Source organism: Sturnus vulgaris, chromosome Z, assembly GCF_052056855.1.
Source record: "Sturnus vulgaris isolate bStuVul1 chromosome Z, bStuVul1.hap1, whole genome shotgun sequence".
NCBI classification, from domain to species: domain Eukaryota; kingdom Metazoa; phylum Chordata; class Aves; order Passeriformes; family Sturnidae; genus Sturnus; species Sturnus vulgaris.
In genome coordinates, this window is record NC_142283.1 from 73,039,385 (window position 1) to 73,056,677 (window position 17,293).

The 17,293-nt window shown below is 41.2% G+C and overlaps 1 protein-coding gene across 2 annotated transcripts in view; it reads right to left on the bottom strand.

The window, feature by feature from the left end:
- Positions 1-13,678, bottom strand: part of UNC13B (unc-13 homolog B) — a 205,786-nt gene extending 192,108 nt beyond the window's left edge. For both annotated transcript variants that reach the window (XM_014886034.2, XM_088157158.1), the window contains exon 1: positions 13,642-13,678. In XM_014886034.2, coding sequence (XP_014741520.2) covers positions 13,642-13,663 — 22 coding nt within the window. In that variant the 5' untranslated portion in view covers positions 13,664-13,678. The remainder of the gene's footprint in view (positions 1-13,641) is intronic.
- Between the last annotated feature and the right edge of the window lie 3,615 nt (positions 13,679-17,293).

Sequence of the window (17,293 nt, forward strand, 5' to 3'; positions counted from 1 at the left end):
ACAAGCTTGTCCTGAAAGGCACCGAGATAAAAAAATTATACTAACAAATAACACTGTTCAACTTCAGAGATTTAGCATATTCACCAAATCAAAAATAAAGCAGCAGCACATATGTGGTGGATTCAGTAAATTTTTATATATATATTTTTTTTTAAGCGAAAACATACCGCCATGCTACAGTAAGTGAGAAGCTTCCAGAAAGACACCACCTGTGTTTTCCACACCAAATAATGAAGAAGGATTGATCTAGCAGGAAAACTATTTTTAACTAAAATATTAATAAAATCTTATTATTATGTTACTTAATATTTACCTGTTTGGCTTCACAAACCAGAGAAAATATTAGTATCTAGGAGACAGAAGTAAATTTGACTGTGAGAATTAAGAAAGAGTAAAAGAACTTGTCAGGGTATGAGTTATGGTGTAACGATAATGAGATTCCAGGCAGGAACAGGAGACCTAATAACGAAACACTGTTGGCAAACTATACATTTGGCAGTCTGATCTTAATCTTCACATTTACAAACTTCTCAGACAATATTGGTTCCTGGAGGACACCCATAAATTGCAGAAATACGACAGTCAGATTGCCATGTAAAAGAGCTGTGCCTCTCAAACACATTAGAACTCACCTACCAATACTTCTGTTTTGAAACAGCATGTACACAAAGAACTGAATCATAAGAAGGTCTTACCACTAACAGGGAGTGTGCCCAAGACTGGTCTCCTGAAAGCCATGCTGCTTGCTTGCATATGGACCTCCATAAAAAATAAGGTGAAAATCCACCAGGTTAAATAAGAATCAAAACCATTAACCAAAATAAGCAGCCTTACGTAAAAATTGAGTAACGTAGGTTCTTTTCCTTATTATTAACATTTATAAATAAGGAAGATGCTACATCAAAATTTTACATTAATATCCAGTTTGTCTACAGCAATTAGTTGTCAGAACAGTAACTCAACATCACAAGGAGCTTAGTGCAGTGAGCATGACAAGACTGGAAGGGTCCTTTGGGATCACCAACTCTAATGCTGCTTCTTCCACCACCTGGACCACTTACACCATACAAAATCTTGTCAACCTTCCACCCAAAACTTTAATTAATGGCATGCACATACCTTCTGTATCTTATGTCAACACTATTCCCCCTCTCCATGTTTTTCCTCACTCCACGTTTAATTTCTTGATGTTTTAATGGACACAAGTCACAGATCCCATCAGCTTCTGTTTACAAGCATGGTGCAGAGACACAAGGACTCCTCAACATCTCTCTTTTCACTAAGTTTCATATTTCTCAGCAATGCTTGTCATTTGCCTCTAAGTGTACAGTTTTTTTATAGAATATCAACTTATTTTCATTCTCATTCTCCTCAGGGGTCACTGAGTCCTTCCCGCATTATATTTATTTGCTTCAAAATTTACTATATATTCAGGACTTTTCTTAAGAACAGCTTTGACACACACATTTGTATTCTTTCTTGCCATGACACAAGTGGAAGACATCTATTTGCTTCTCCCACTAGTCTTAGTAACATTACTAGCTTCTGCTACAGCCAGCTCCTTATAGTCTTTACAGGTCTTTTGCCATTCCAATTTTCTTTAAAAAGAAGTCTGCTATAGGATTTGTGAGATACTACAGAAGTACAAATAGATGCATGCTTTGACCTAGAAACAAAAAGCTGGCCCAGAACAATCTTCCTCTTGCAAACCCGTGTCACATTTCATACAATACCCTTCCACATTGTTTCCACCTGTCTATAAAATTTTTATTATTCTCTCTGAACAGTTTATTTTAAACTTTCTATGTTGTCACAGTCTTGCCTGCTTTTGAAGTCAAGATCCATATTTACCCACATTTATCACTCATCTCCTTCATCTTCCTTCCTATCCACAGAAACCATGTCTATTCCTCTCCAGTTAGGCAATGTCACGACTTGTTTGCAGCTGTAGTTAAAACTTCTCTGGCAGAGTTCAGATTTTAAGTGTTGCATGTTTCAGCTCTCTGGAGTACAGACTATCAGACTCAAATGAATGACATTAAAATTTTTCCTCCCACCCTTGTGCATGATTTTCAGTTTCATAAGAAACAATTCCTATAGTCCAGGGACCATACTGAGCCCACCTTTACACAGCTCCCAGGCTCCATGCACAGAAGTTTGATTCCTCCCCCTGTGGAGGCTGGCTGTTTCCTCTTTTTGTGTGACCAAAGCACCTTCTGTTACCTGTTTTATTACCATTTACAAGATGCCACCTTGTCTGCTGAGGTGGAAGCCCCTGTCTTAGCCTTGGACTTCCTGATCTTCAACATAACCTTCCTTTATGAACTGGGTTTTTTTTGCCCACACCTCTCAGAGGTTCTCTGTTTGCTCAGCATATCCTGACGTAATGAACAGGTGAATCATCAGCTCTGGGGTAATTTCATAGGTGGAGCCTTTTCTGTTATTTGAGATGCTAATATTTACCTCTGTAGCTTCCCTGAATTTCATGCCCTCCTCCATATCCAGCCTCCTCGCTTCACCAAAAAGCTTCTTCAGATTCCCTGGAGGCTTGGCAATTGCTAACCTACACGTTCATCTGTTTACCTTAACTTAGCTTCAGTTGTGATTATTCAAACCAAGTTCACTTCCATGTCCAACTTTCCTGAAGCATCTTCTGTGCCTCTCAAAGTCACATCTACAGTCCACTCCATCAATTTTATGGCTTTAGTCATTGTCTGATAGTGAGACTGTCAGACAGCACAGCTCCCTGTACCCCAGCCATGACCAACAGCATATATTCTCTGGTGTGGGGAGTCAGTCTTTCACAGTGAGAATGCCCAGAAATACTTTGCTCTAACCACATTACGAGATTTTTACCCACATTTAAATCCTGGACTACGTGCAGTAGATCTCTTGTGCTATCACAACAAAATCTCTTATCAGCTCTTCCCAAAGCAATTTCAGCCCAGCTGGTTCTCTTTTATCCACACTAATGCTGCTTTACAATTTTGCATCACCAAACCACAGTGGAATTTTCCCAGTCACCTCTATTCCTCTCTTTCTAGAGAAGGACAGCCCTTCCAACATCTCTGTTTCCCTCACAACCCCCACTCCTCGTGACTCCTGCTCACCTCTTGGGGGCTAGTTCTGAGTCCTAAACTTAACAGCCCCCTTCCCACCACTTTAGTCACAAGCTTCCCATTTTGCTTTTTAACACAAATGTGTTTGCACCCTCTAGGAAAACTAACTCAACACTACTAGTTCAAACGTTTTACACTGTTTACTTCATATAACTGTGGAACTTGTCTTTCAGGATTGGGTAACCCCCAATTTCAACTGCAGCACCAGCTCTCCCCTGACATTCTATGAGGAAAAAGAAATATACAATGTAGGCTCCCAAGGGCAAGTTCACAGGCTTAACTCATATATATTCAAATTTTTGTCACGTGCTACTCTCCTCCAACACAGCCTGAACACGTTTCTACATCTTTGATTAAAGTGTCAAGTTTACACAGAACAGTAACTTCAAACTCAAGTTTACAATGGAAGTAAAAGGTCTGTTGGTCAAGCTCTGTTAAACCACACTCCTCCCACCGAGAAAAAGTGTAACAATATCCTGACTTAACACTGAGATCTAATAGATCATGGCACGTCCTGATCTCTTTTTAACCGTGGAAAAATGTGCAAATACTTGTCATTATAGTGAGATTACTCATAATATAATATCCACTTGCCTCTACTTAAGTAACAAAAATTATCAAACTCTGTTTTTTCCAATCCTTAAGTACCAGAAGGGCAAGGAGTACAACTTTCATAATAGCTTCTCCAACCTAAGGAAAGGCACACCAGATTCTGCTGTTCTGACGCTGAAGCTAGTAAACCACTTCAGTATAAAAAGCAGAAATTCATGACATATTATAATCAACATATAGATGCCAAGAACCATAGAAAAATTCTTCATCAATTGTAGCACAGAATCTGATCTTTTTCTGTTAGACTCTAGGCTGCTATATTTTAAAAATATCATGTACTACAGAGGGTCATGTTAGATGATTACAACAATCCATTCTAGCCTTATAACTATGGAGTTTCTAAGCAGTTAATCTCCTCAAAAAATCTCCTACTAAAATGGAGCATACACAGACTCCACTTACTTAATTTGATAGTCATAATCTAATAAAATTCTGCACATGCAGCAAGTTATACCAGGTAGGAAAGGCTGAGATAAAACTCCTGTCTCATGTCCATTTTTCCCTCCCTACCAATTCATATCCATTTCGCATACCAAATTCAAGTCACACACTGCAAGCTTAGGTTCAGATCAGGAGCTCAAGGTTGAGGGATGTCTGAACCACAAAATATTGAGAATTTAATTTAAAACCATTATTTTTTTAATCTATGAAATGGCATTATGATTTTGGTAAGGTTAGAAATCCCAAATCCAAAAACAAAGGCAATCTCAGCTTTCTAGTAATTTATGACTTCTCTGACTCTCAAAGACGAGTCACATGAAGCGTGAAGAGGCCAAAGAGTCTCCTGAAGAACATCACATGCTTTCCTTTAAAGAAATCCTACGACGAAGAATAATGCACGAAATCTAGAAGGGGAACAAAGGAGGAACAATAATTTTCTACAATGTGTGTAATAGTTTACTCAGCAGTCAAATTCCTTCCTCACACAAAGCTGACAAACTACCTTGGCACCATGTATCTGGTACTCTGGCCCTATAGGAAGAAACAATTACTGAAGTTTTCCACAACAAGGGTTTGTAGCTCTCCAGTGCACAACTGCAGCCATAACACTCTACAAGGACTTTGTTTTCAAAGGACTGAGGTTGCTGGAACAGAACACTGTGTGCTAACTGCAAGCAAATAATCACAGGTACTGAAAATATGAAGTCCCTGTACATTTTCTGAAAACTGTTCCGGAATTTATACAAGTCTTTAGAAAAGGAAAACTTCTCTAATAGGTTTTTGTCTAGAAATTCAGTATTTACATATTCATCAGCTTTATGCTGATTATCATATGTAATGAATTTCTGCTTTTTATGCTGAAGTGGTTTACTAACTTTAGCATCAGAACAGTCAAAATTGGTGTGCTTCTCCTTAGGCTGAAGAAGAAATTACGGAAGTTGTACTCCTTGCCCTTCCAGACTTAAGGATTGGGGAAAACACAGTTTAGTAACAAAGCTGGACAAAATCCCTACATATCCTTCAGAACAGGTTCCAGGTGATGCAGTCCCGTCACAGTTCCCTTTGCCTTATCCAAGCACACCTGAATTCCTGGCACATGGACTGCAGCATTGTGCTGCCACAACAGCTCAGAAAAGTGAAGGCCTTCATGGGCCTTCACTTCTGGAACACTTAGTTCCAGATTCACAATCCTTTCAGCAGATGCCAACAAAGACAACAGCAGGTTGGTTATACAGTGCAGATTTTGTCTGAACAGAGTAACAACCCAAAAGTGAAGGGACAAAGCACGTTAATTTCATTTTTTTAATGATGTTTTTAAGCTGAGTATTTCTACATTGGCCTAAGCAGAGAAAATAAAAGCGTGCCAATATTCAGAAGCGTAATTCTTCAGCTATTTTATACATCATAATTAGGACTCCAAGGTGGAAATGTTTGAGTCTGTTTAGCGGAGCATTTAGGTTGTAAAGATTTAAGAGAGTTAAGTCACAAGAGCTTTAAGTAATAAGGTTAAAACCAGTATTCCTTAAAGGGACACGGTCAAGGCTTGAAGCCAAATTTCTTTTCAAACTCGCCAACAGTTTTAGGCTAGAGATTATCTCGAACAAGACACCTCCTCTTATCCTTCATTAGACAAGATATCCCAGTCCAATTCACTTTCCATTTATACAGTATGTTCAACTGCAAGGAAAAGCATCAAGAAACTGAGGTCAGCACAAAGCTGTTGAAGTACTTTGTTTTTTAATGTTCCCACTGCGCAGATGCAGGCAATACAAAAGGCAACAAAATCAGGATTTTTAATTCCTTTAATACATTTCCTACCACATGCATCCTGTCCAGCAATTTTAAGATTTTTATAAATTTCAGTGTGGCCAGCAAAAGTAAATCCTGCAAACAAAGCAGGCATCATTTACTCATACCTGACCCTGCCCCCGTTTAACTTTCTCTCAGCACAGGGTTTCCATTAACTGAACCTCTCTCAGCACATGCTTCCAGGTTCAAGGCATGGACCCGCTTCCCATACAGTTCTGTACAAATCCCACCCCAACTTGTCTGACAAAAGGATGCACATGAATTCGAGAGCAGTATGCCAGAGGGATCATAAACTAAGTCACAACCATTAGTGGCAGCATTCCCTTTCATTTTTAGGATGCCCACATCTAGCTACCAGAGAGGCAGCATACCTGCCACTACTGTGCTCTGATTCCTTCCCACTTTCCACAACAGCAGGACATGAAACCAGGCCATAATAATATGGTGCTTAGTAAGTTCAACCAACATCAGTCAAAATAATTCCTCAGCTGAGGACTTCTCATCATCTGACTTGATCCTCCAGGCACAGCTGGTCTCTTGCATTCCACACTACACAAGAAGGGAAAGGCTGCTAAGATTTGTAGGTACTCAACATTTTAGAAGTGTAATAATTCAATTATTCAAAGTTCATAATAGGGAAAATAACTTAAAAAGACAGTAAGAAATCTGTTTCGAAAGCCTGGTGAAAGAGTTAGATGTCTCAGCTGTTTACAATGCACCAAGTAAATCACATTTGCATCTTTTCATGAAATTATCAAACAGAGATTTCTCAGTTTAACTTTTTTTTTAATCTGGATTAGACTTGAAGCTTTCTTCTCAGCCGAAATAGACATATAGATGCACATAACGTATTTTATCATGTATTTAACTGAAATCTGCCCATCAGAGAAGACAACATTACTCATATACAGACAGTTAAACAGAGAAATGCTGAAGAGCTTATATGCCTGCCAGTACTTCTTCAGTTCTTTCAAAACTTGCAAATAGCATTCCAACTCAACAACTGTTAAGCAGCAGAGTAACTGTTTCATATCACTACTCCAATTTTCTTCTATAAAACAATTATTTAATAGATACCTGCAGTAGCTGTGATCAAATCAAATACAACATGCACTATCAAAAAACAATCCCTAGCAATACACGAGGGACATTTCAGAGGGAGTTAATTTCATGAAGTTGAGAGTAATTACTACCAACAGACTGAGAAGAATAAATATGAACCAAAACTGTCATAATCAGATTTAGGAATCTTCATTAGGTGTTTTCCAGGGGACCAAAAAGCCACTACTCCTCAAGAAAGAAGGACAGCTGAATTCCATTCCACCTCAAAGAGATACAAACCATGGTAAAATACAAGAAATAAACTGTATTGACACAGGCTTTGTGGCCCAAGATGTAGGAAGTTAAATGCAGGGAAAAGCAAGAGAGTTATAAACTTAACAAAAAATCTAAATAGAGACAAAACATGAACAAGGATATTGCCCTCCCAACTCATCAGCTGATTTAACTAGTGGCAAAAAAGTATTAAGCATTCCATAAACATTTGCCCCATGCTGAGGAAGAAGCAATTACCTGTGACAGCTCATGGCAAGTGAAAATAATTTTAAATATTCAATGTGCAAGCGACAAAAATTGGAAGGTCTAGAAAACTGCAAATCGCATGTCACTGAAGTAGCCCAGCGACCTTTGGTTTAAATGCATCCAGAAAGATTAGAAAACAGGCTCCAAGAAGAGCAGAGTATGACACTCAGAGCACACCTGTAGGAAGCCAGGAACCTACAGATCACTAAGCACTCCAGACAAATGTCTGAAATGTCTCAGGAGTTAAGGTTAAAAAAAAAGATGCCTACTATTCAGCACTGCCTTGGAAAGCCTGATCCAAAATGTACACGGAGACACACAACTTAGGTAGGATAGAACAGTATCTCAATAAAGTGTAAAATGACATAGTATGGAGGGTATCCAGAGAAACAGTAATAGATGAGAGGCTGGCCATGACCAGTGGTGTTTCCCATTCCAAATGCCTGCCGTATTTCACTCCTTCTGAACCGGGCATTTGTCATTTACACAAAACCAAGCAGGACACAGAAGCCAGTCAAAAGACAAATAATAAAAGCAGAATTATGCACACCAGCCTGGTCAGATATAAGGAGGGCCTAAGAGAAAAGAAAATCCATCTGAAATTCTGCTAAATGCAAAGAGAGCTGATCCAAATGCCCGGGAGATACCTAAGAAATAAGAATCCATAGCACAGAAAGCATCTGCCAAATTTTACAGGTGGCAGTATACAAGGAAAGCTCTTGGCAAACATGGCTAAAGCAGGCACAGATAAGCACACACCAACGAAACGAGTAAAGCAAATTTTAGTTCTCTATTTAATAATGATGAGGTCAACATAACTATATTAAATACAATTTTCACTACTATACAAACTTTAGAAGTATGGTCTGAAAGTAAAGGCGGTAAATTCAAGTGCTAAAGAAAACCTTTTAAACTTCTAACTACAGAAATCGTTCTGTCAAACAAAACGCAAGAACGGCAAGCTGCTTACATACGCTTCCATACCAAGAAAATGTCAGGTAATAATCAGTAAGCTGTAATGTAAGAAAGAGGTAGAGTTAGTGAAGACCCTACACATACTTTCAGAGCAGCTCCAAATCTGTTTGCAAGACCACACAGGGAATTATCAGAATGAAAAAGCAACAGACAAAGAGTTATTACACACATCCCTCCAGTTCAAGATCTCTTGGAAGAGCAGAAAGAACAGCTTTTACTGAGTGATTAAAGCATTTTTCAAAACACACAGTAAAATTTACCACAAGGCCCCAACAAAATATGCAGGAAGAAATATCAAAGGAAATTTGATTTGCCATCAGACATACACATTTCACATGCATTCAAGTTAAGTATTTCAAATAAGGCCCTAGATTTAAAAAAGCCGTTTAATTTGCTTGGACCTTCAATGCTGCTGTGTAAGCTGCAACCAGATCTTGGACTGTTAAGAGTTTAAAATTAGGTTCTTTCAGCATTTAGATTAAATTAAGCACTTTACTGAATATTAAAAGAGTGTGCTAATAACAACTTTAGCAAGTTAGGCCTGACAAATACCAGACTGAAAGAGTAACCCAGAGTACACCATGAAAGCAAGAAGGAAGCAGACACTATTCAAATTCAGGAAGCATCTCTGTACCTTTCCTTCATCCCACTGAGAAATATACAAAGGTTTCAAGTAGTTCATAGTCCCCTCAATACCTAAAAGTAGATTCCACACTGTTTGTGAAACTGAAACTTGTAGTAACAGTGCCCAAAGCTGAAAGAGTGAGGATTTTAAACAGGAAATCAAATCATCACCCATGCATCAAAAGCCAAATATAGTTTGCAGGTTTTACTGAATAAGCTAGAGAACTTAAAACTTCTCTCTAATTACAGCTTTATAAATCTCAAACTTAGCTCTCAACACAAAAATGCTCTTTTAGTAGAGAAGACTTTTATCTTAGCCGTATTACCCAAATTTCTAACACACTTTATTTTGTTCCAACACTACCTACACTGGTAGCTTCCTGACAAAGGACAACTAGAGAAATACAGTTCATAATAGTCACGCAGCAAATTCTAAATAATTCATTATGTTATTTTAATATTCTACTGTTACAACCTTGCATTTCTTCTACTACTTTTAATGTCCAATTCTCTTCGTCATCATTTTGACCTACAAAAAGATGGGCAGGGTTGTTTTTTTTTCAATTCTACAACCATTTCAGAATAGTGTCACAACAGAAAGCTGGAGGCACTGCATTCAGTCTTACAGGGTAAGTTGAGGCCATTACCTCAAGGTGAGAAAAAATCCTTTAAAGAGAAGTTACTGACACTTGACCACTTCAACGTACAGTTATTTCTAAGTACACTACATGATTGAGCACGTTTTTATATCTGTTATATTTAGCATCTATTTCCATCTTCCTTCTTTGCTTCTTTCCCTTGGATGTCAGTCCAATTCAGTATACTGGAACTCAAATTTTGCTGGCAATACAGGGATAGACAGTTAAGTTCTCTCAGTGGTATTCCAACACTCCAGCTGTTTTGACAAAAATGTCACAAGCTCTTCTAATTCTTCAGAGCAGCCACAAGATAAACATTCGGCACACAAAAAATGTAATTCCTAACCTCCAGACAGTGTCATTCCACACAGCAGCCAACTTGAAATTCTAGTGCGCAAGAGCTCACCCAAGTCATTCTCCTAGGTAACTCTCACACAAATACTCACAAATCTCCCAAATCTCTCTCACACAGATACTGTGGATCAGGCCCCAAGATAAAAGCACATTACACAAAAGCACTATGCCTTCATGGGACGAGGGCAGGTACTGTGCACAGGGATGACAGAAGAACCCCACTGCCAAAATCCTTGGCATTATAATTATCAGCTGGACCAGGTAGGTGAAGCAGTTTGGAATACAGTGACAGTGAGGATACAGCTTAAGCTGCTCTGAAGTGGAGAGGAGAAAAAAACTAGAAGAGAACCATCAGTCTTGAGACAGCACGGCCTGGGGACAAAGTAGGATGCAATAAAAGTGAGCAAGTGAAAGGGCATGAAGGATGTGTCAGGACAATGACAAACAGAGCCAGTGACCGGGTGATCCAGCCTCAGCAGGATGCTATGTGCCCTGCAAGCTGTGCTGAGACAGCAGTTATTCCCATCTCCAAGTGGGGAGACAGGAAAGATCAGAAAAAGAAATTTTACCTAGTTGAGATGTGAGGTAGAATCAACAGTTACAAGAGAAAGCCAAGAAAGTTAACAATGCAAGACTGATGTGAAAAACTAGACTGCTTCCCTGGGATTAGTTTTATTTAATATGTGCTATTTTCACAAATACAACACTAAATGCAAACTAATAAAGCAAACTATGCCAAGAGAAGATTATCAGACATAATCCAGACACAGCTGCTCTGAACAGGAGTGTATGCAACCTCTCTTGCACTTAAGCAGTGGAATCAAAACACGAAGAAGTCTCCTAAAAGCCTCAATCATGTAATATTCAGGATTTCTTTTCTCCTTCATTTCACTTACACTCAGTGCATATTTTCCTGCTTCAAAAGAATCCCTTAATTTACTCCTACAACAGCCCATTACCACTGGCTTATTTCACACATCCCCTGAACAGTTGCAGACAAGCTCAGACTCACAATTCCTCTTAGCTTAGATTTTCTGTCAGGTGCTTCCTATTTCTATGGCAGATACAGCTCAATGATTCTGGAAAAAACAAAACAAAAAAAACAAAATACACCAAAGAAACAAACAAAAAATCCCACATAGCAAAAATAAATAAAACAAACAAGAAATCAAAACAAATAAACAAAGTGGAGGGAAAAGAAAAACAAAATCACACACACAAAATTATTTGTTCTCTAAGAAGGTAAAAGAAATGTAGCACTCAACACGACATCAAGGAGCCATGTATGCTAGCTGGTCTTTCAAGAACAAAAGCAGCACTCAGGCATGTTTGGTCACAAACACTGAGCACTGTTTTAGATTAGCGATTCATTAAAATACTATTAATGTGCGTAATTCAAGGGGGGTGAGAAATAAATCAATAAATCAAAACACTATCCTTCTAACTGATAGGCTTCTTGTGACGCTGACACTTAGGGCTTTTTCCACATTTTCCTTTAGATGTGAAACTGCAATCCAGATGCTATTAACAGTGTCCCAATCACTTACATTCATTCCATGGAGGCTTTTGTTGTCTTTCTTTGTTAGTGTCAGCTCTACACCATCCAGCCCCACACTCCTATGTAGTCTCATATGTGTACCATTTTGAACAGGAAAAACCCCTTACTGTTTCTTACTAACAGCTCACTGCTGTCTCAACAACTTTAGTTCAATTCAGTGAAAAGGCAAAAGAATAAAGAAAAGTGAAATTTTTTTGGCTTTTTTAAAAAAGTGATACTTGATAAAGCTACCTCCTCCTTGCCCTGATTCTTTTATCTCAGCTCCTGGTATCTGTTTTGTTTTTCAGACTGCTCTGCCTCAACATACTTCCATATCATGTTAGATGGCTGCAACTTGTGAGATCTCATCAACTCATCCTTTCAGTCATCCCTATTTCAGAAAACATGGTTTTTGACGTTTAGTAAATTGACTACATTCTGCAATCTTATAATAAAGTTGCTCAGTATCATCTCTTTAAATTAAATCTATTTAATGCTGGTGTCTTCTACTGTCTTCACACAGCAGATGGAAATGGAAGATATATTTTTCACAGTAATTCTTCACACACAGTCACCAGCCACCCCAAGTTTCTTCTTTAGCTCTTCACACAACCAAAGAATATATCAAACACAAGAGCACATTCATTCCAGGCTCCTGAAATGCTTTTGTCCCAAAAACTCTACAGATCAAGAATAAACACCTTGGAAAGAGAAGACACTTTCAGCAACTCAATCACATTCTTTTACTATTTCTCCTGAACGGTGTGTAAAACACATTAAGACAATCAGCTTCAAGTGGTATGAAACGCATATTTCATTAAAGGACACTATGAAAATATCCAGAGGATGAACCACCAAAAAGAAAAAAAAAACCACCTGTAACACATATAAGCATCTTTTGGCTAATAAGACTCTGCTTCAATGAAGAGACTTTGGCAAAACCTTCAAAATGGGCTAGACAAGCCCGCACTTCACAGTTTACACAGAAGTGTACGAAAAGCACATTTAAGAGAAACTTTGCACTTGTACACTTCTGTACACTTCTCCTACGCCCTTAAACACAACGTGTGTTTAATAAAAGGGCTAAAACTTAATTCAGAAACACTCCCCAAAATCGGCGCTCTCCCCAAAATAACACCTCTCAAGATGCTCTGTGGGGCACCTCACACCATCACCGAAACGGGGACCTTGACTCAAAAGGGTGACGAACAGCTGGATAAGGAGTTGTCAATAAACCGGTGTGTGTGAAAGAAGAGCCGAACTGCCAGCAGCGCCAGTTATTTTATCATTCCTGGCAAAGGAGCTGAGAACATTAAAACTACACTTTTAAGCCGCAGGGCACGGCTGCGCTCGGGGACGCCCTGTGACCACGGCATTCAGTGCAGGCAGACACGTCCCGGTAGCGTGAGCCCTGGCAGATGGTTTCCCTCAGGGATTTCTTTATCATTATTTTTTAGCACAAGGCAGCAAGAAATGGGAAACAGGAGACAGCACTATAATCCACTCCGCAGAGAAAGTACCGGCTTCCCGCAACCTGTTCAGCGAGGGGACGAGGCTGAATAGCAGGATGAGGAGGTAATTAGGAATGTATGTGAAATAACAATGCACGCTCTAAGGCGAGTATACGGAGTGACAGCCAGCCTGCTTCCTGCCCGCGCCGTTCACTGGGCGATTCAACTCGTGTCCGAGCCAACTCCCAAAAGTCAGCCACGGCTCCTCACGGCTCCCGGGGCTCCGGACCTCCTCCTGGACCCGCACCTGCTCCCTCGCCATGCGGCACCTCCCGCCCAGGGGTGCAGGTGGCGGCCCGGGCCGCGGCCGCCCGCGGCTCAGCCGGGAGGCACCGGCACGCCCGTCCCCGCTCCGGAGAGGCTGAAACCCACTTCACCCAGCACAAAGCCAAACCCTGCCCAGGCGTGTCCCCCCGCTCCGCCGCCGCCGCCCCGCTCACCTCGCACGCACAGCAGCGACATGGCGGCCCCGGCAGCCGCCCCCGGCTCTCCTCATGCCGCCCCGCGGACACCGGGCGGCGGCGGCGCCTCAGCCGGGGCGGGGCCGTCCCGCCGGGGCAGGGCCGAGTGACGACGGACGCGTCAGGGGAGCCCGCGGCCGGCCGGGCGGGCTGCGCTCGGCCCAGGGGCTTCGCTGCACAGCCTCTCTTCTTTCCAGGCTTTTGTTTCACTCCCGGAAGGCGAGGGAACTCGATGGAGGAGGAACGCCCTGGATGTGTCTTCGCTGGAGGGTTTCACACCTGTGCTGTGCTCGGATAGGTTGTGGTGTGCTAGCGTGAGAATTATGGAATGCGTTGAAAGGGACCCTCAGGGATCATCGAGTGCAGCTCTTGGCCCTGTACAACTCAACCCAAAATCCCTCCATGTGCCTGAGAGCATTGTTGAAATGCTTCTTGAACTCTGTCAGGCTTGGTGCTTCCCTGAGGAGCCTGTTCCAGTAGCCAGCCACCCTCTGGGGGAAGAACTTTATCCCAAAATCCAACCGAAACCTCCCCAGACACAACTTCAGGCCATTCCCTCAGGTCCTGTCACTGGGCACCTGAGAGAAGAGATCAGTGTCTGCCCTTCTGCTTCCCCTCCCGAGGAAGACCTGAACTGCTGTGAGGTGTCCCCTCAGTCTCCTCCAGGATAAAAAAGCCAAGTGACCTCAGCCACTCCTTATATGGCCCTTCCTCATCTCCTCTGCTGATGAAGAAGCCCAACTGATGATAAAGAATCTCGACTGATGCACAGCAACAGCTGCTTGTATTCCCCCACGTGGAAAAAGCCATAAGCCAACACTTAGGGAAAAGCAGGACAAGCAGATGTGATGACTGTGTCCTGAAGATCTCCCTCAGAACCCTTCCAGCTACAGTGGCCAGCCAGCTCTGAGAGTTTCCAGAACCTGATATGTTTGTGTGGTTGGTAATAGCCAGTCCATCTCTCTGCTTATCTAGTCTATCTAAGACCCTTCCAAAGTTTGCATCCTCATCTTCTGATTGAGCAACTCACAGGTCAGCTGCCTGTTGCAGAAAGAACCTCCTGAACTGGTTTCCCTTGAGCCCAGTTCTAGCAGATCTCTCTGATTGCCTCTAATGCTTTTAGTGCTGCTTCATCCCAAACTATAAATAGCCATAACACTGCAGAACGTGCTTCTAGTTCCAAACAGAAAATCCAGCAAAAAATTTCTGAAATTGAGACTCAACAGCAAAATGTCATACAATGTGATTTCTATTCCGTTAATATTTAGAACTCCAAAACCTGCAAAGTGTGAAGCACAAGATTCCTAGTCAAGTCTTTCAAAGATCAACCAACCTTCCCAAGGTTCACACCTAGACAAGGGATATTTAATTTCTGCACAGTAGATTTTTCTGCCTTTATGTTTGCTGCCCAGAAGTGCATCAATGTGTCAAAAACATACATATCTCTGAGATACCAAGAGGATCCACTTGTAAGGATAAACCATGATATTCCTGCAAAGAATCATCCAGACTGTGTGCTAAGGGTGTTACCAAAGGCAGACTCAGGGGACTGGGAACACTTCCACTTAGCAGTGTGAATGGGAACTGTCAGTGCAGGGAGCTCCTAGTGCCAGCACTGAGACAGCCAGGGAGGAAATCTCTTCTTGCCCCTGAAGTGGCTTCAGTGCTGCTGAAATGCTGCTAGACTCCTCAAAAGCTCTTTTATGCTTCTCTGTGTGTTCCTCACATGTAGCAGCAGCAGCAGACTGCAAGAGCTCCAGCACACCAGATTCTGCATTTTGGCAGCACATCATCCAAGCCTGCCCCACCTGTGAGATGGGCACTCCCCTGGCTTTCCAGTTAACTTGAAGGGAAGTTAGTGTTTTGCTCTGTAAAGTCCATTATTATCTTATCTACCATGTGTCTCAGGGGAGAGTGCCAGATCCCTGGCTTTTTCAGGTGTCTATTGCTCCTTTGCATTTCTTCATAGCCTCAGAGCTTTTCATCAGCAAAAGGTGTGCCCAGCGGTCCCTGAGCTGTCTTGATGCCTTTCCTTTCCTGTCTTCTTTGCAATTTTTGCAAACAAAATCCTTTGAACTGGGCATGAACTAATTTCTGCCACAACCACACAATCTCATCGTGACTGCCCTCTTCCCTTTACTGGGCCCCATTGCTCTGCCTGGCCTAATTTAAAAATTAAAACGTTCGAGGCCATAATTGTCACAGACTGCGTCACACGGCACCTGGTACAGCAAGTCCCTATCTTGCCCACAGCTTGTAAATGCTACCAGAAGAGGGAAATTATCTCATCAAGGGCAGATGAGGTCATATGCATTTTAAAATCGTAGTAATGTGTTATTAGCAAGCACGGCAATTAAGTGTCTTGTAGCTAGGGTGAGATCTCTTACCGCCAACAGTAACAGTGACTGCTGGAATTATCACAGATGTTATGATTTCCCTGCAGTTCTGAGGTCTAATTAGATGCAAACGTTTTACCAGACTTTTTCTAATCTAAAGAAATCATTTGTACTTGTGTGTCTGTCCATCCCTCCTCTCCTGTCCGTCTCAGATAGGCTGGAAAGAGGATGAAGTCATTGCTACAGAACTATTGAAAGGTAGAGCTACCTTCATCTAAATCATGCTTCCTCTTTAAAATCAACTTCCTTCTGTTTTCCCAGCTGAAGTGACACTCCCAATGGATCTTGCTTTGTTACTGTTTCTAGTTCTTCCTCTGGACATTGTTGTCATAAATAGCTTAGTGATACAAAAGCTGGAGTAGAAAGAGGTGGGGGGAAACCCCCAAGTTCTGTGCTGCTCTCAAGCTATTAAACATGATTGATTTTTCCAAGTTTGTTTCTAAAAATCCACGGAAAGCAATGCTAGGTTCACAATGCTAGGTTCACAAATGCTTAACTAGAAGCAAAGCCCTAAAACCTGTTGCAGCAAACCAGATCTAAATTGTGCAGCTGACAGTGTGTTCTGGTAGCACAGGCAGCACACTCCATCAGCAGTATACTTTTTTTATTGGAGAGTTCTGCTGAATTAAAGAGGAAAAACACAGTGCAGCAAGCACACTGCAGTAACTTCCATACTTTATGAGATTATCTGCCTTCCTGAACAACAAAACTTGTTGATTTTTTTACTCCCTGCAGAGCAAGAGTTAATTTTCTCTGGCTACTCAGACCCCAGCTTCTGTTCTCAGTTCACCTGCTGTTGAATGGGAAAGTAATAAATGGCTGATATTCCAGTCACTGCAGCTTGCCAGCTGTTTTATACCTGCCTATTTGCTGTAGTTTCCCTGTTCAGAGAGCAATACTGTAGTTATATTTGCAGCCTAAATAAACTGTGTTTGCTTCTTCTCTTCTTGTTCTGCATTTTTTGAGTTTTGTATTTATTGCTAGAGAATGGGTCGAGCTGAAAGTTAGTGTGTAGCAAATCCACATGGGCTTTATTTTAAATGAAAAGGTTTAGATCTGTTAAACCATTTTTACTGTTATGCAACTGACAAAAAAAAATCATCTCAGAGCTGGTTTTGGGGCTAAGCTCTAAAGATAAGGAAAAAAAGCTTTTAATTTACCCTATGACATTTGGCAGGAATTCAGTGCTGAATATAGACTAAGCAGTTGATTGATATTCTGATATTGGGAGACAG